Raw genomic sequence first — 19,676 nt, 5'->3', positions numbered from 1 at the left:
TGCATTGATCCGCTGATCGGTGTGTCATTATACCTGCGGGAGGAGGGGCTGCTGCACGGGTCCTGACTAGCGCGGCAGCTGTTCAGTGCACTGTGGGATTTGTAGTATTAGAGGTGGGCGTGCTGTTTACCGACGGGCCATTCTTAATAGTCACATGAAATTATCTCGCGGGCCGTATATAATTGTATCGCGGGCCGGATGTGGCCCACGGGCCTTGAGTTTGACATATGTGCTCTAACCAAACATGGTAGCAGTGTTAGATTAGAAAACACTTATGCCAATGAATATGCCAATGGAAAAGGCAATGTTTGCATATATGTAGGTACAAGGATTTGTTGGCTTTTGCAGTTCATAATGTGTGACTCTTTCCTCCCCTTCCATTTTGATTTCAGTAGAAGCAATTCAATCACAAAGCAAATTTTCTATTTTGGCTTGAAAAGTTGGACCCTGGCTACTTCTGTGTATGATAGGTGTGTGATGGGTGATATTTAATGGCAACACTATATACAGCAAACCAATGAAGCATACAGTAAGTATAGACTGTAAAAAGCCTTGCTCTGGAGTTGTAGTGATGTTCAAAAAATCATGTAGTGTTTATCCACCTTCACTTGTAAAATGTCTTTTATTTTGAGTCACAGGCTGGTTTTGAGGAAGGGCTGTTTTTCAGTTGAATTGTTTTATAATAGCAAGACAGCAGGGAGGTAAGAATAACCAGAACTTCACAGCAAGAGTGGAAAAGAAGGAAAGAGAGAAAAAGAATTTCACCGAGCGTATGTGATCTTTTCCTCCAAGCAATAACTTAGAGAGCATCCACACATCATAAAATCTGAAAGTGCTACAGAGACAAGTTCTCCATCTGTGCTCTATCACACATTTTAAGACTCACTTGTTCTGCTCTCTTTTCTCTGTCTTTCTCTGCTGCTCATGCATGCATCCTCTCTTTCCACATCTATTCCGGTCGATGGGGTTCTCCTTTCACTATCTATGTGGTCTCTACTTTCACTTATCATTTACCGTACCTCCCCCTCCCCGTGGCATCTTTGTAAATGAAGAGAGATTTCACACAATGAATTAAAAGATGTCAACATTATATCTTTATTAGATATGAATCACTTAATATGTATTTATCTCACTCGAGGCAGGAAATTAAGCTCACCACAGCTTAATGAGAAGACAGGTGGAGTCAGAAGTTAGCGCAAGTCATTAGCGAGTGGCAAATTAAAAATCTTGTAAAAGATTAATACACAAGCCATATATCACGTGACAGTTTGCTCCTTTTTACCTATACTGACATTTTACGATAACTTATTATGGGGAAGCTCTGAAATCTGGAATATTCAATTCAACCGCTAAACAACTCTGCATTGCAATAATGTCGTTTACTCTGGTTTTTCTCCCTCTCATATTTACCATGTTCTGAATTATACTTGGTTGCGTGGGTTTTCTCCGGGTACTCCGGCTTCCTCCTACAGTCCAAAGACATGCAGGTTAGGTTAAGTGGTCACTCTAAATTGCCCGTAGGTGTGAGTGTGAATGGTTGTCTGTCACTATGTGTCAGCCCTGTGATTGACTGGCGACCACTCCGTGGTGTACCCTGCATTTCGCCTGAAGTCAGCTGGGATTGGCTCCAGCCCCCTGTGACCCTTAGGGATAAGTGGTATAGACAATAGCTGGATGGATGTCTTAATATCAGCCTTTATCCTTTTCTCCCAACTCATTAAATCTATATTTTTGGTCAAGACTACTTGACATTGTGCAGAGAAACGTGTTAACATTAATGTTTCCTTTGCCATTTTTGGGGATCGCCTGACCTTTTCTCTGGATTACTAAAAGGCAAAAAATTATATTTGTCAAACTCATGGAGACTATCATGAACTAACAGAGTACATTCATGCTGCCCAGAGGATGAGCTGTTTCCATTATGTCCTCTTTTCCACAAAGGGGAAAATGTCAGCAACACAAGGAGCAAAAAGGAGAAGAGAGACCGAGACACAGACTGAAATCATTTAGGCAAATTGCAATGAGGCATCCAAATCAAATGACAGAACTACTTTGCTCGTCCGTCCCCTCTGGAAAGACAAATAGAAGCGTCTTCTGATGTAATGCCCCAATCAGTATGATGAGTTAATTTGTCTGTGCCTTCCAAACTCTTACTGTTGCTAAATAAATCTTTTTATGAATACTATGGTAAAGGTTTGTTAGGTTAGAGAACCTTTGTCATCATGTTTACAGTAATAACTACTTGGTTAAGGTGAAGGGAGAATGGTGGTAATGGTTAAAAGAAACCAGCGTTGATGGTCGGAAGGAAACAGGAAACAAACAGAGGTCTCCTGTGTCCCATGTTTTGTTGACCCATCCATCTCTACAGACTTCATGGCTCTATAACAACATCACACCACTTCCTTCTTTGCTCCCGCTGAAGAGAGAAATTACTACACCTGCTAGAGACCTTTATCACTTGGACAAAGACAAATATCGTTTTGGGGCATTTGCTGCAACAACTGATGCTGCCGTTCTTCATGGGAGGACGGCTTCCAAATGGCTGTATAATTTGTTGCTCCTAGGGGAATAATCTGGTTTGATTTTTTTTTTTAATGACCTAATGGCTGTTCCTGAGCACTACCATCGAGGCAAAACATTAGTTAAGAGAAGAGAAAGAATTAGCATGTTATTCGTTGCGTGCAATTCTTTAAGTCGCTGGCAGAACTCCAAACTTTTATTCTCGTCCTTTTATCTCTGCCGATCATCATCTATCATGCAGCTGTTTTATCTATCCCTATTAGCTGATCAGGCCATTATTATCTGAACATCTGACTTCAATTAGATCCAGCAGCCTGTTTGAATTACAGATGTTTTTTTCAACCAACCAGAGACTCACACATCTTTTAATGGACAGAAATGTGACAACAATTTCACTGAGAAATAAAGCAGGAAAAGAGAACAGAAGCCCAGACAGAGGCACTTAAAAGGCCAGACAGTGGCCAAACATAGCTTGTAAATAATATGTCTACAAGGAGAAGGGAGACAGACAGTAGATCAGGATGCACACTGGACCTACAGCTGTTACTTGTATTTACTGTAAGGGATTGATTTGGAGACACCAGCTGGAGACACATAGAGCAGAGTAGAACATACAGAACAGAGCAGAAAACAACATGCACAGCTGTATTTCTGAGTGCTTCGTTCAAGTCTAAAAGCTGGACACATGGAGTGATAGACTTGGGTTTCCAGAGCATTGACATGCAGGGGCCCTACTAGGAGACCTGCCACAACTTAGCAAGCATTTGTTGGCTAAAGTGTTTTACATTAAGAGCGTTTTGTTTGATTGCTTCCACCTTCTGCTTCACAAGCTGTGAAGGAGAAGAGCAGGTAATTTCTGAGCAGGCTTCTGATGAGGTGGATGGTGTCACATGAAGGAAATGATTCATTAAGTTTTGCCCCCCGAGCCCATAGATTGTAGAGTGATAGTTAGGTAAACAGGTATAGCTAGGGGACAGAGTCGCACACACTAGCAAACCCATGTGCACAAAAATCAATACGATTGCTATGATCGGTCCATTAGCAGAACTGTCCAGACCAAAATTGTCATTAAACCTTGAAATCATGTGTCTCTAATCCACACAGCGCAATGCCTGAGTAGGAACTAGCATAGTATAGCATAGCACTAGTTTATTCTGTATCACCCAGGGTACGCTTTGCTATGTGACAAACCATGGACTATTACATATGCAATCACCAAAGTTGCATGTAAAGACATATTTCAAACTACCGCCAAAAATTTAGAGAAGTTGCGTACTTCATCTAGCCAACATAGAGGTGTCTGCAATGTATTTTGACAGAGACTGATTGCTCCATAAGTGACAAACTGATGTTCAAACATTGGCAAATACAAGAGGGACCTGCAGGGCTGCCTGGCCCCTAAAAGGGGAGAAAAGAGACCTTGTCACAAAGACTAATCAGTACAGCTACATCATTGCCCACCCCTTCAAATCTTTATATCCATTAGGTTTATGAATTGTTCAGGAGAATATTGAGTAGAGCATGATGGGAGTGTTACTGTCTGAAGCCCCGGGGCGGAAGTGTCACTAAGCACTTCCTCTCATTCGGTCACTTAATTGTACCTGTGTGTGTGTCTCCTGTGTATGTGGTACTACAATAAATTCTGCATATGTTCATGAGCGCATGCAAATTAACGCATGCATAAATGTATAGTATATGTACATTCTGGATACTGCTGCATACATTTATGTGTGTATAGGCACATTTTGAGTGAGTCACTTTCTCTGTATGTGCCCTATGTATGTGAGCGCGCTCAAATTCTCACAGGGACTCACATCATCATCACTACCCTGACAGCTGACAGTAAAATCCATATCAAATCTATAACTCCATTTTCCTGTTTTTGTTCCTTTCTTTCATCACTCGACTCCCTTGTCTCCCATAAATAGAGGCTCCACCATGACATGCCATTAGCTGTCCATGGATATATCATAAAAACGCAATGAAACACAGAGACAAAAAGTCAATAAGTGACAAACCCTGGGTCGCTGCATATTTTCCTATTCCAGATACTTTGAGAATATCTTGCCCATGGCATTACCTTCCATGCGGCTGTCACGCTCTTTGTCTGACTCAAACGACTTTTATTTATTTATCATCTTTATCTCTCTAGAGTCACAGACAGCTATGGCTGTTGGCTTCTTCTCGTCGTTTCTGCCTTTCGATCTTTCTTTCTTAGTCTGTATTGTGTTTTTCTCTCTGTTGCAAGCCTCTCTTTCTCTCTGTCTCTCCCTCTTTCCGCTGTCAATCTCACCCCCCCTCTACTCTCAGTATAATTTCACCTCCTTCATTTATGTTGTTTGGTTCATTCTTCAGAGCAAGGGGGTGATGCTGCTCTTCGGTTTGATAAATGAAGGTTTAGCAAACACTCTAATTATCTCAACCAGAGCTAATAGGATAGATAATTACATATTATACACAGAGGCTCTCTCTCATTCTGTTTTTCTTTCCTTAATTCCCTCCTACTGTTTCTTCAATTCAGTTTCATCTCTCCTCTCTGTCTTTGTCCTTCTCAAGCCCATTGTGTGTGTTATCTTTTTCTGAGAGCAATGCAGTGTTTGTCTACTTGTGAATGATGTCTGTCTGTGTCGCTGGATCAGAAATACAATACACTAGCTTTTGATTTTGACTTTTATGAAGACAACGAGCACTGGACGCATGTGGGAGGGAAAACACAGCAGTCCAGGCGCCACATAGCCCACACAGATCCTGCTGAGGTTACATTTTTGAAAGGTACACAATAGCAATAGCTGGACCGTATGGTTACCTATTGAGGTGCCTCATATACAGCAACACCTGTCACAGATGCATAATTCAGTCTTTGCAGTCAACAGTTTTCACCACTAAATTACTTTAATTCCCACACATAATGCACATACATTATTATTTGTCAGCTTTGACAACAAGTGTGCAAAATTAGTAGTTGAAAGTATGTGTATAATCAGTAACTGGCATGACGTTGGGAGTCAGTGTGTTACCTCAACAAGAAACAGCAAGACTTGCAAAGTGAAGGATGGAAATGTCTCCAGTTGTGAAGTGCCTCCCTTTTGTTTTTTTGAAATTTGTTTTCATTATTATTTCCCTACCCTAGTAGTATTGCAAATCCTGTTTCCATTCCAATCACTGTCAGTGGTACATGTAATAAAAGCCATGCTTTAATATTGTCTGTCCGATTCCATCAAGCCAGTTACACACTGAGGAAGGAGAATTATGAAGTGTTGTTCATTGTCCGCGTAACAGATATTAGCGCAGATAAAGTGAAATTTGTTTGACTGGCAGAGACATTATTGCTTGGTTGCATCAGTTTAAAATGACTTGCATGGAGCCAACAGACCTGTTTGAACAAGAACTTTTCTATTCCTTTCTATTTGCCTTTTGTATCAGAATAAAACTGAGTATAGATTTTTATTTACTGATATTGTTGGAGGTTATATAAGATATTAAAAAAGTACAATTAAACTTACATTAAAACTTTGCCTTTCAAAAATTACCATCTGAAATGTTAACATGTTATCAGAGCTATTAACCTATTCTCCTCATGAAGCTCAAAATAGCTAAATATAGATTATTGTAAAATAGAGGAAATAGTTGGCCTTATAATAATATATTTTATTATTTCTATAGCAAGTTTTTGTAAATATCAAAAACATTATTTATTGGCCCAGCTTGTATAATTAAACTGCAAAGCTGACGTTGCTCTTTGGAGAGGTATAATTAAGATCACTCCTGCATCTTTCTCCTCCGTGTGCTTTCTGTGGTTGCTATGGTCACACAGCAAGCTGCAGCAGCAAGTTTTAAAAAATGTCCAACAATAATCAACTCAGATGGCAGCTCACAAGAGCGGCTCTTCAAGTATGTTTTGTTACGACTATGGTCGTATGTTGTGTGTGTGTGTACGTGTTCTGCTTCCGCTCAGCAGGTATGCAAATAGGTGTGTGCCATAGCCCAGCGGTGGTTGGAGGGGCTGTCCGCTGTGGACACGAATTGGGGGCGTGGCGGATGACGTCGGCCAGATAAGGAGCAAGATGGCGGAATGGCTCTCTCTCTCGGCACTACTAGCTCGCCCGGCATTCGGCTCGCAGCCCTCATCTCCCTCAGCTCCCAACTGGTCCTTCGGAGTTCTGTTAATGACCAACCTTTGTTCAATTGCCTTAGATTTAGTAGGGGTGGACTGCCAGTTTCCATTTATGAAGTTTTCTCCTGTGTTTCTTAGAGCAGGAAGTTAGATCCCTGTCTTTTTGTTTCCTGTTAGGTCAGCTTTGTGGTTAATTTCTAGAGAGGATTATTATTTGTTGTTTTGGCCTGGGTCCACCCTGAAGCTCTCAGTTCTGTTTATTGGTCATTTGTTGTTTATGGAAAATAAACCTGTTATCCAGTGAAGATTGTGTCAGTGACCATTTGGGAATTGGGGAAGTGAGGCTCTTTTATTTTACGCTCCAGAACCCCTAGACTGGGGCGTAACAGTTTATAGAGGACTAAGGCTACTATTCCTGGAGAAACTTGTAACATGATGAGCTTAAGGTACTGACTGAATATTATTATCAATATTCTGTACTTTTATATTCTGTATTTTTATTTTTTATATTTTTAACTCATGAGCTAAGCTGGTGTACCAAATGATGCAAGGTTAACTAAGAATGAAGCTACTGGTAACACCTCATTATTGAATCAATGGCCTTGCCATTGACAACCCCTAACTCTCACTGAGGATAACAATAACCATCCATCAGGACCTCTATTAATCTCAACATCATTGGCAACAGGACAAAATTGACAGAGATGACGAAAGGCAGAAACATACTAGTAAAACCTGACTGGCAGACAGACAAAACACCCTGTCAAACCTCTCTCCTGTCACTTCAAGGGACAGGGCAATATTTCACTGATCTATAGAAGAGAGAGGAACTCCCGCCTCGGGGTAAAACATAGGTCCAAATTAAATTCCACACTTATTCTCTCCCAGTGCTGCCTGAGGGTATTCCACGACCTCAGTAAGAGAAAGGTCATTATCAGGAAGTGCTGGAGAGGACAAAGGAGGAGAAGGCAGGAGATGGGGATGTGGACAGTGGGGTAGGAGAAGGAAGGAAAGAGTGATGAAAGGAGAAGAAGAGAAAGAGAGGAAAGAGGTAAGAACAGAAAAGGAGAAAGAAAGATGGGGAAACAGGAGAAATAACACTGGAAAAGATCATTGGATTAGACATGAGAGAAAAGCAAACTCTCATTTTAGATATGCCCAACTCATAATATCTCTTCTTTCAGATGTGTCATATCTTAACAACATGTCTGATTCACTCTTGTCCACAGACAGGTAATCAGCTCCTATCAGATCCAGACCTGTAACTAAAGTACAGATCAGACGCAGCTTCACAAATCTAAACTAATTGAGGTTTGTGTGACTTAGACTGTCAGCATCCTTTGAACAAGGGCACGGAACAAGATAATGAAAATCCATCAAAATAAATCAGGTCGTGCCTTTTATTCAATATGTATTCAACAATTGTTTGACAATATAATACTTATAGAGTGGATTTGGGAATAGCCAGATTTGAAATTCATAGTGTTAGTTGAAATAAACAAACTACATAGAGTCAACTTATTCTCAAAACAGAACAATGAGAAACAAAAGGCCTGGAAAATAAAAAGCAGAGGACCTAATAGCAAAGAGAGAGAAAATAATGTAATAAATATCTCCTGGGTTCAATGCGCTCCACAAGACAGCTTCTATCATTTGAACTGACATCATACGCCTTTTATATTCCTGATTTCAAAAGCCATGCAATGTGAAACATTTCTCCAACAAAATGTCGACCTCTACAGCTAGATGAAGCTTTAAGTCAAAGTACAAACGACACAAACTTCCAAACATGAAACAGTTCAAGACGCACTTCTGCCTTTATTCTTTTCTTTCTTGTCTTACTCCCTCCTCATGATTGTTTCCTGATTAGACACTTTAATATCCGTCCCAGTGGGGGACCGTTACCAGGGATACAGCCTAGGCTGCAGCACTGCATGTGGCTAACTGTTACAGCTCAGACGTCCCCGGGTGATTTTTCATTAACTGGTCATAAAGGAGACTCTGTGTGGAGCCATTACAAGTGGCCTCAGATCTCCTCCACAGAGCACTCAGAGGTAGGACCCAGAAAGAAAAAAGAGAGAGCCAGGGTGGGAAGTAAGGAGGTAATACTGTGTCTCTAAAGAACAGTTAAGTGGGCTATTGGATTTTTTTTTGTTTTGTTTTTTGGATTTTTTCCACCATTTTCTCTCAGTGTAGTCCAAACTACAGTCCTTGCCACTGCTAACCCTGCTGTTTGCCCGAGGAGTGCTGCAGACAGACATGTGTACCTTTGTGACACGTGGTGCTGCCAGCTGCTTCTTTTCACCTCAACCTTGCCAGCTCCCCACATATGATTGCAGCCAATTATGTTTGTGGGAACACAAAACTAAGCTGGAGGTGCTGCTATTGGGAATTGAACCAAGTTAAAACCATTGTTAAATATTTTATCATAGTGTGTGTGTGGCATACAATGAAAGCCTACCACTTATCATTTGAACATGCACACCTCAAACATCCAGGTCTATAATGTAACTGTACTGAATCAGTGCATGACAATAAGAAACATGTGTATTATAAGGATTGTGTGTAGTATGGCTGTCAAGTTTTCTACTGTCTCCATTAGGATTTAGCGCACCAAGGATTGTGAGTGAGCCAGATCATCCATCAGCACAATATACTGCAGCCTGACAGAAAACTACACGGAGCCATTGTCACGAAAAATGGCAAACAGTGCCGACAGATATACGAGGTAGAGACTATTACAGAAGTGATCAGAAGTAGAAATCTTAATGGAATCGCATTCTCAGTTTTCTAATGAGTCTCATCACATTTGCTTAAGTTCATTTGTGATGCACAAAATGTGAGCGACCCACATTATCTGAATGCATAAACAATGTAACACTAAGGATAATGTGTGAATATACACAAGTTGGTGACTGAGTTTGCCCAAACTGCAGAGTGCAAAAACAGAAACTGTAACAGATGCCAGTTGTATATCAGTTGCAGAGACAGAGGACAACAAAATTATATTCCTTCTTCTCAAGATCATTTTATGGCATTATTTTTAGCTATGCTGGGCACAGCAGGGTGGCACAGGGAAGATTGTAACCATCCTTCTCCCAGATGAAGCTGACACTGACCTCTGACATAACCTTTACAAACATTTGTACGCTCATTTACTAACGCTAGTGTATTTGGTAATATTTCTAACACGTGGATATCTCACAGGCTCTGCTCCTCATTCGCTGGGACACTAGTTCTCAATCCTGCTGCACTGTACCCAGACTCCTGCTGGTTTTATGTCCTACCAGGTACTTAATTGCATTGACTTGGTGTCCGAGGTGTAAATCACTCCCTGATTAGACAGCAGGAATGAAAATCAGCAGGACTCTGTGTCCTGACAGTGAACACTGATAAATACAGGGCCTGGTGAGACCATAGCACAGCTATTCTTTCACTATTGAAACATAACTGTTAAAAATGTGCTTCTTTTGTTAGCACGACCTTTGAATAACTTTCTGTGAAAAAACAGTATTTCTCATAGATCTAACATTTTAATGCTCATTCGACACTGGATCACAAAGGCTGAAATATCCTCCTGCTCTGATCTCTGTTTTCGTTAAACGGCATGTAAACAAGAGAGGAGAGGACACACCTGATTTCCACTGCTGTATTTCTCCTGGAGAAAGCCGATTTCCTATCTATGTTTATGTGTAACCAGGTTTCTAATCATGTAAAAGGCAAGCTGTGAGGAAGGGGGAAAACTGTACTGTAGTAATCAGAGAATGTGTTCCAGTTACGTGCCTACCTGCCTAGTTTCTTGAGCGCATGTGAAGGAAAACACCTGCTGTGATGTTATTGTGAGGGAGTTATATGACCAGTGTGTAACTGAATGGAAGGTCGACATCGAAGGATCAAAAAGCGACGTCGCTATGAACACAGTTATCCCAAGCCAGTTATCCCTGTGGTAACTTTTCTGACACCTCCTGCTTAAAACCCAAAAAGTCAGAAGGCCTGTGAGACCTTGAGGCCTATGAAGATCACAAACCAAATTCACTGATGTGGAATAGTGTACGTACAATTTTCTGCCCTCTGCGATGTGCCAAATTACCTTTTAGACTCTGTGTTTCTAGAGAGCAGCATAGTTTGCAGTGTTAACATCAGTTCAGGAGACCTTTGCCTCAAGATTTAGATAACACCTCTAACCTTTGGAGTTAATCAGAATAAACACCAGGTGGTACCCAGAAGGGTACTTGAAAATACAAATTATGTACCTTGAATATTACAATTCTGTAGTGTACACTTAAGAAGGAAATTTGCATAATTGCATAATTGTCAGAAAGACTTGTACACATGCAGTGTCATACATCCATGTCCATCTTTCACAATCCAAACGTTGTCACTTTTTTTTTTAAATCTAGCACCATTATTGCTGTGGACTGTGTACATAATGCTAGAGTGTTGTAATCTGCAATATTTCCAATAAGAAAAGAACTTCAAATGTATAAATTGATGCAATCATAAAACACACAGCCTTAGAAGTACTGGGTCGTTTTTACATGGTAGTAATAGATTTGAGACTGTGAGATGTTTACACGCTTTTTCTTTGAGCATATTGCTTGTCATTGTGTACCGATAACCCTTTAGCTTGACCCTCACCATAACCATAACTTACCCAAATACCTAACCAGGTACATAGCCCTAAACCTAACTGTGGCCCCTAACCCAAATCTCTCAGAGTTTCACGAATCTTGAAATAATATCTAAAAGGAAACCAAAATAATGGCACTTACTGACTTTACAGTGTTTTAGTGTAACCTTCTCATAGCAAAGCTCATAGATGCCACTGAGATAAAGATGGAGTTAAACCTTCATAATTTTACACTGAAAACTCATTGAAGTGTGTAATTTGAACTGTTTTTATATTATTGAAGTAAATACAAATAATTTAAAAGAAACTGACAGTTTTTGTGATTATGCTGCTAATATTTTTAGCATACCATGAGCATAGATTTAGCTGTTGAGGTTAATTTTTGGTTTTGGTTTTATTCTTCTATCTCATTTACATTTATATCTTTTAACATTCAACATAGAACGATATGCCATTTTCAATACTTTAACAAATGCTGTTGATATTCAGGTCACTGATGGTAAGTTACCCTGAAGGGGTCAGTAGACTTTTAAATGGCACAATTCACTGAAACCTGTTTGGATCTGAGGTTTTGATAAATGTGTCTCTGCAAGGCACTCTTGTGTATCATTGCCTCTTTTTACTTTAAATCAAATAAATGCCAAAGATTTCTCTCTATAAAATAAAAGGCTGATTCACTGCAATAACACTAAATATAACACTAAGTATTCAATATTAAATGAACTTATAATCATGAACATAAAAGTAAAAGCATGATGTCTCTATCTTTCAGTTTTAGGCAATACTCATAAAAGTTTGACCATAAATAAAAAAGTAAAATAGTTGTTTTGAAATACGATTAAAGTTATACTTAGATGTGGAAAAAGTTCAGTATGTAAATATATTGTATTAGGTTTATATTAACATCAGTTTGAGAAGAATACATTTAGGAAAGTGGGTGAGAGAGAGGGGAAAGAACAGAAACATGAGAGAGAAACAAGAAACTAATTATCACATATTGTGACATGTTTTTTTTCACCCTAAATGAGGATAAGGAGGAAGAAAAGAAGAAAAGAAGCAGTCAAGGAAAATTAACTGTTGGAAAACAGGACCCTTGGCATAGTGGGTCAGATGCTACCGCTGCGGTGGCCTATTTATGACAAGAAAAACTTGGCATGCAATGCTGTTTTACTACATCTTAGACTCCTCTGCTAAGCAGGTTTCAATGGCATTACAACAGAAACTTGTGAGAATAGGAAAAGGTGAGACCAAGACAATTGTAGTCAAAACTGAGAGACGAAGAGCCCAAGGGAGCAGAGGGAAAGAGACTTACTTTAGCCAGTAGTGATAATGCCAGGCGCTCTGTGGCTGATTTGAAAACTGCTGTGTGCTGTTTTTTGTAGGGCTCCTCTGTCTTCTTTTCTGTCTGAACGCAAACACACACACGCATTGAGGATGAGGATATGAAAGTTTTCTGTCATGTAATACCGAAGCTTTATATTTCCGCCTTATTAACATCAGGACATATATTTCGTAAGACAGACAGACAGACAAAAGAAAGAAAAATAAATGAACGACTATATTAATGGATCTCCCTACCTCATAGTGTCCTGGACTTGGGGCCTCTATCGATTCCTTGTTGTGAAAGATGGAGCTGCGTTGAGCAGAGGAGCCAAAGCCTCCCCTCCTGGTTTTCTCTAAAAATGCCTTCTTGAAACTCTCTCGGGCTAAACCATGCTCAAACACATTATAAGACCCTGGACCTGCAAAGAGTACGGAAACATTATTGTGCATATTTGTGTAGAATATGTTTTTATATGGTCCATCTTTTATCAAGATAAAATGATGAAGCATTCATGTAGTTTGCTGGCATCCACTGAAAATGGCACATGCACTACACATGCTCTGCGCAAAATGTCACAAGAAGACACTTATTTGTTATTGCTATTTTGTTAGCTATCAACAGCACAGTACCATGTCTGCATGTGCGAACGCCTGCTTTGTTAACAGCTTGCGAAAACATAAACGTTCACACACACAAAGGAATGATTCAGTTTCTAATAATAATATGACTGAGAGAGCCCTGCGTACTGCTATTTAAGACAGCAGTCACAAGCAATTTAGAGATCCAATTAAAAAAAACAATGTTTTGCATCAATTTGACAGCATATACAGTACGCAAAATGTATGTCATGCAGTTTACGTGACACAATGACAGAAAATGCAAGTAAGTAGAAATGCAGCAATATGCAGAGTAGCACAAATGAGACACACTTGTATTATTGCAAGAACAAAAACAACTTTTTTATTGCAGAATAAAAAGAATACTAATATTTTTAAATTCTCAGTCAGTCAGAATATGACAAAGAAAACTACTCTTTTTGTACTAAAAAAAAAAATTTTAGGAATAAAGTAGTCTCACCTGTCAATTCTGCTCCGCAACCTGTACATCAAAAACTCTTCAGACCTGCACTTTAATACCACACTAACATTTAATCTTGCCAAATCATGTAATGCCCTTAGATTCAGTCACAATTAGACAAAAACAGGTTTAAATGTTAGTGCAGTCGTAAAGTCTGAAGGGTTTTTTCATATATATGGCTTCTGTTTAGTGTAATAAATGAAGCCTCAGTAATAAGAAAATACACATAAAATTTTAGTTTTTATATTATCAATTAATATTTGGAGCAACTACTTAATCTATGAAATAAAACCAGATAATAATGAATAAAAACATATATTATTCTAAACCTATTTTAGAAAATCACACTGTAATTTTAAAGGCTAAATGAAAAACCAGACATTGGAAATGACTCACACCTCTACAACATAATAGTTCATTTTTGGGACAATACTAATGTGTGCATATATATATATACACACACACGCGCACACACAGAGCAAAAAAGTCAGTTCCCTTTTAGCTCATTTCAAAATGTTAATACAAGCTGCAAAGTAGCACTTATTTTTAAATTACTACTTGTTAGATTGAATATAATGGCCATGGCAAATTAAAACTGAGCTTTTAAAGATCATGGGTTGTCTGTAATGATGATGATTCCGACTTTGAAACCACAAAACAGTGCTAATAAATACTGTCCCCAGACAATAGGCCAACACTCAAATGGCAAAGGTGTCAGATAGGGTATGAATATTCGGAGACGAGGCTCTGAGAGCTAGATCCATGTTAAGACGGACATTTATGCATAAGAAATCTGTACAAAACAAATTGTCCTTCGCACAAAAATAATACAGAATTAATAATGCCAAATGTCTCTAAAATAGAAAACTGGGTTGTATCTGTAATTTAAAACTAGATATATAAAAGATGAATATCACTTTGAACAACATCCAACATGAACACGCCATAATTTCGCACACACACAACCACACACATACATACTGACCTGGCGTGGAGTATTTTTTGTGGTTAGGAGTGAAGCGCACTGCGGTGATGCCAAATGGGCTTTTCTTCACTCCTGTGGTCCTGTTCAGCAGCTCCAGGGCACAGCGAGAGTCATTATATGCACCAACAGGGGGCGACACTTCTTTCACAGAGCTAAACCTCTAATGGAGGGAGATAAAAGGGAATGAGATGTATAAATTTTAGGATGAGAGCAGAAAGAGAACATGAGGGAAAATTAATCTGGAGTCAAGTCCACAGCGCACACTGACATTGTAGAATTCAATTAACAGCACTTTCCACTGATGAACCCGAGATCAGCATTGTTTTTGAATGAGAACCCATTCATTTTCTCTAACCAGTGCCCATCTGGAACACAAAAACAAATCCAGCTGTGAATATTTACTTTATCCACAGGAACAAAAAAAATGGCAGAGAGAGCACACAGAGACACCAAGCAGAGAGAGAACCTGACAAACAGTCTAAGTGCCCACAGCCCACACGTAGACAAGACTAAAAATCTATTACTACGCTATCAGCCTTGAGGGGCTTTACTGCTCTTGACACATCAGAAAGCAAAAGTGATGGATTGATGAAAAACGGAGCCACAGCTTTGATGCCATGTTTTTACCTGACTGAAAAGTGTGTATCCTTAGTGGCCACATTAGGACACCTCATGTTCAGCTTGACCTGGCTAAAGTTTAATCAGTCTAAGCTTTACTTTCCAAGTCTCAGCTATACCACTGGCTCTGTGTGGCTGTACTTAAGCAAAGTGGTGCTTTGAGCTAAATGCTAACTATCATAACAAAACAGGCAATCAAGGGGCAGAAGCAGATAAGTTGCCCTTTTAGAAAAAATGACGATGATGTTGAACTGTGTTTCAGTGTAACTCTAAACTTCTCTTAAGCCCCTCACAACTGAACCATTCAGCTGGTTGTTTTTGCACGCAGCTGATGAAATAAAAGAGCTTTATTCCTTCAAATACCAGCTTGTCCACATTAACAATGCCCACACACACACATATACACACTCGGAGTGAGCTCCCCAGATGACTTTCAAAGTATAAGAAGGGTTTTACATATAATATAACCCATTTGTTGGAAACATGCAAATTATTGATTTGCACATTCTATTGAAACAATGAAATGAGAGGAAAAGAAGATTAAGTAGCTAGTGGAGTACCTCGTGGAGGCAATGCAGAAAGCAGAGGGAAATGGCTGAGAGGAGAGGTGTTTGGGTTAGATATGGAGTATATGAAGAGACTAAAGAAGACGGATGGGAGTTGCAAGACATGCTGTTTCAAGGCCAAAACAGTGTTCATTCACTTGTAGAACTGGGGTTTGTGGCCATCTGTCAATCCAAGTCTTGATAAAGTCTTATTCATGGACACATTTTTTTTTCTCTCAAACTGACTGACTTAGCTTTGTGTTGCCTCCAACTGTTCCGTTTCAAAACACATACCATAGGAAATGCCAAACGACTAATTTTGAAAATCATGCCAAGAGCCAACATGTTGTCCATGCATGGTGCCTCTGTGGGCACCTCAGTGACAGACCGTCATAACATTTGTTTATGTGGATTAATGAGGCCACACAGTGAAGGAACAATTGAAGAAGTGTAAGGGCCCTCATGCCCCCTGGTACCAAACAAAACCTCAGTTCTATGGTTGAGATGAGTTTAGACTTAGTTTAAGGACAATGTTACAGACACTGCAGCTGTATGTTAAGCCAACGCAAGGGCATAAATCCAACGTGGGCTGTGTGAAAAAGAGATGCATCCCCGCAAGTTGGAGAAGTTTTAACATGAGTAAAAAATGGACTCATCCTGAGGCTGTATGACTCCAATTGCTAGTGTTAGTCCATCAACCCTGTGATGTCATCACCGAGGAACGTCTCTGTGTGTGTGTGTGTGTGTGTGTGTGTGTGTGTGTTTGTGTATGTGCGTGCGTGCGCACACGTCAAACTGAAGGAAACTAGAAGTGGAAAAGAAATGAAAGAAAAAGAAGAAATGGAGTTCCTGGTAAATTGTGATCAGTCAAAGATTGAACTGTCACGTAAACACAGCACAGAAATACTAAGAACTAATTATAACTAACTAATAAATAATGTTTAAATAATTAAAATAACTCTGTGGTACTTTATTGAAGCCTGCAAGAAAGTTTGTTCATTCTCCAGATGTCAGAGAGCAGAGTCAGCTGCAGAAAACTTCTTATGGATCGAGTGTCTTATGATTTTGAATGGGCTTCATGGGCTCTGTGCTTTCTCAGTGTTGTCAATTCTAAATAATAATTTGAACCTCCAGAGCACATGCTTTTTTACATGTGTGACGGATTAAAGTGCATTTTTTGTGATTTTTTTCCCCAAATATACAAGGTTGTGAAACACCAAGAGAGAAGATGCTCTCCAGGGACACAAGGGACTCCAGGGTGAAATAACATGTGAGTGGGGAATATGTAGTGAGAAAAATAGCCATAAATAAGGAGAAGAAATGAAGGAAATGGAAACAGGAGTAGAGGGAAGAAAAATAGGATTATAACTGAAGGAAACAAAAGAGTCTTGTAACCATTAAAAAAAAAAAAAAAAAATCAAGATTAAAGGAAGAAAAGGAGCTAATGGAGAGATGGAATAGATGGAACAGAAAGTGAAATGGGGGATGAGTGGGGGAGCAAGGGCGAGGGGGAATCGAGGAAAAGGCACGTTTTCACAAAGCGTCAGATTGATGCTTTGATATTGGGAAATTGGGAAGTTAAAGGGAGGAGGAGAGGCGAGAACTGGAAGATTCCAGCTGTTCCTCTTATCCTCCCCTCCCTCCCTCCCTCCTTCACTCCCTCCATACCTCGTTTTCTCTCCATCCCTCCGCAGGGAAACAGTGTCAGATGGAACCGGACTCACAGGGAGACGAAGATCTAAGAAAACTGTCGCTCTTAGTTCTGCATTTGAGATGACTTGTGACACACACACACACACACACACACACACACACACACACACACACACACACACACACACACACACACACACACACACACACACACACACACACACACACACACACACACACACACACACACACACACACACACACACACACACACACACACACAGACCAAGTTTCTTGGTGGGTGTCAGTGACGACATCACAGGGTCGACGCACTAACACAGCATGTGGCCAGGGAAATTAGGTCAGAGCGTACTATGACACACACACACATACACAGATCAAATGAACGCCAGAATCTTGCATCAGTTGTTCTTACCAGGAAAATGCTTTATGTTTCAGACATTATTAAGGTAATTTCAGGGAACCTTCAGAGTGTGTATGTGAGCGTTTACGTGAAAATGTGTGTGTGTTCATTTGGATGCATTTCAGCAGTACTTGAAAACCTGTCTACCTTGTGATAATATCTGTCTGAAGATGAAGTTCTCGCACGTGTATGTCTGAATTTTTAATGTGTGTGCATACGTGGCCACATTGTGACTGTGTGTCAGAGTGATAATTAAAACATCAGTCAGACAGTTTCACAGGAGTGAATCTGTGGGCCAATGCCACAGAGGAGTTCAGCTATTCCTGAGACGTAAAGCTACACATTTTCACATCCTTCATCTCCGCTCCTCTGAGCCTTTTAATAAACTCATCTTCACCCCCATCTGAAGAAACCCTCCACTCCCAGCACATCAATTAAACAAGCAAAGCCCGGCTCAGTGTCTTGGAACTGTAACTTAATCTTAAATATTCCATATTAAAATCCAGTCTCCTTTGAGAGATTGTAAATTGAATATATTTGCCTCACATAGATTATGTCTGAGAAGTCTTTTCAATACGGTCCGATTGTTTTCTCAGAGTATTGCACATTATGTTGAGTAATACCCCTAAATGTATGGATCTAAATCAGTTTATCTCAGCCGGTTAAATCAATATTTGTGGAAGATGATCTCCATCCCACAGTCAAGCCTCATATGTATTATTACAGCAAATGTACAAGCTAAAGATGTTGAACTAATTTCATGTGTAGCTACATCTAGCTTACAGAGCTCCTGCTTACATACAGTACAAGCTACTGGTGTTTCTTAAAGCTGCACTAATCCATATTTTTATATTAACAACAGACCAAATGGCCATGTGCAGCGTGACAAACCCACAGAGAATTATCACCCAACTTCTCCTCAGCACTGAAGTGAGCTTGTTTTAATATTACTGGAGCAGTATTTTACATGTGGCTAAATTTGCAGTCCTGATAATGCTATACTAGCAGCAGAATAGACACCGTATTCTCTGCATCTTCCAGCCATCTGTGGCTCTATGATTTTCATCTTTTTTTTCTTACTTTCCATTCATAGTAGAATTGCACAAAGCTGCCTTTCACCTCTTTTTGTTGACATTGTTGAGGATGTGGACATCTTGTTCGAATAAACTTTATTTGAATGTACAAACCAACTGGTGGCCGCATACTTACGTTCAGTGTGAATATGCACGCCGTAAAAACTGTAAAAAATGTAGCGTCATTTTTAAGGTAAGTGTCCTAACAACTCAATAGTAAAAGTAGTTATCTTTATTTATGGGTGATTTCAATTAAGTTAGTTATAGTTATATGAAGTTAGTTATATGAAATACTGTCATGTTTGACTCACATCCCTTTCTGTATTAATGAACTCTATCTATCATCACACAATCTCATGGAACCTCATGGAAAGTGATCACTGCTGGATGTGAGTAGACACTGAATCAATGCAATAGGAAGATGAAAGCAAAAATACAATAAGTGAAATAGACCCTGGTGGACAAAAGCAAAGCTAGTATGAACCTACTCTGCACCCACAATCCCACACACTGGGTGGCTGGACTGTGAACTGCATCTCGCTCTATTTGTATTGTACCTCAGTATGAGAGAGAAAGGGGCAAGTGAACTTCGGCAGGTTACCACTGGACTTCAGAGGCTTCTCAAACTGACTTCTGATGTGGTAGTGCCCCGGACCAGGAACTCCCTGATGGGAAGCAGAAAATAAAAAATGCACCATAAGTACAAAGAACAG

General features: G+C 39.7%; 1 protein-coding gene across 1 annotated transcript in view; it reads right to left on the bottom strand.

Annotated features, from left to right (window-relative positions):
- Nucleotides 1-19,676, bottom strand: part of stpg2 (sperm-tail PG-rich repeat containing 2) — a 54,119-nt gene that overhangs the window by 21,796 nt on the left and 12,647 nt on the right. Inside the window, exons 7-10 of the mRNA XM_070834439.1 lie at nucleotides 19,521-19,628; nucleotides 14,651-14,810; nucleotides 12,843-13,006; nucleotides 12,577-12,669 (exon numbers count right to left, since the gene is read on the bottom strand). Coding sequence (XP_070690540.1) covers nucleotides 12,577-12,669; nucleotides 12,843-13,006; nucleotides 14,651-14,810; nucleotides 19,521-19,628 — 525 coding nt within the window. The remainder of the gene's footprint in view (nucleotides 1-12,576; nucleotides 12,670-12,842; nucleotides 13,007-14,650; nucleotides 14,811-19,520; nucleotides 19,629-19,676) is intronic.

This window comes from Pempheris klunzingeri, chromosome 7 (genome assembly GCF_042242105.1).
Source record: "Pempheris klunzingeri isolate RE-2024b chromosome 7, fPemKlu1.hap1, whole genome shotgun sequence".
Classification (NCBI taxonomy): Eukaryota; Metazoa; Chordata; class Actinopteri; order Acropomatiformes; family Pempheridae; genus Pempheris; species Pempheris klunzingeri.
The sequence above is the reverse complement of the archived record's forward strand: the minus strand, read 5'-3'. Positions and strand labels throughout refer to the sequence as shown.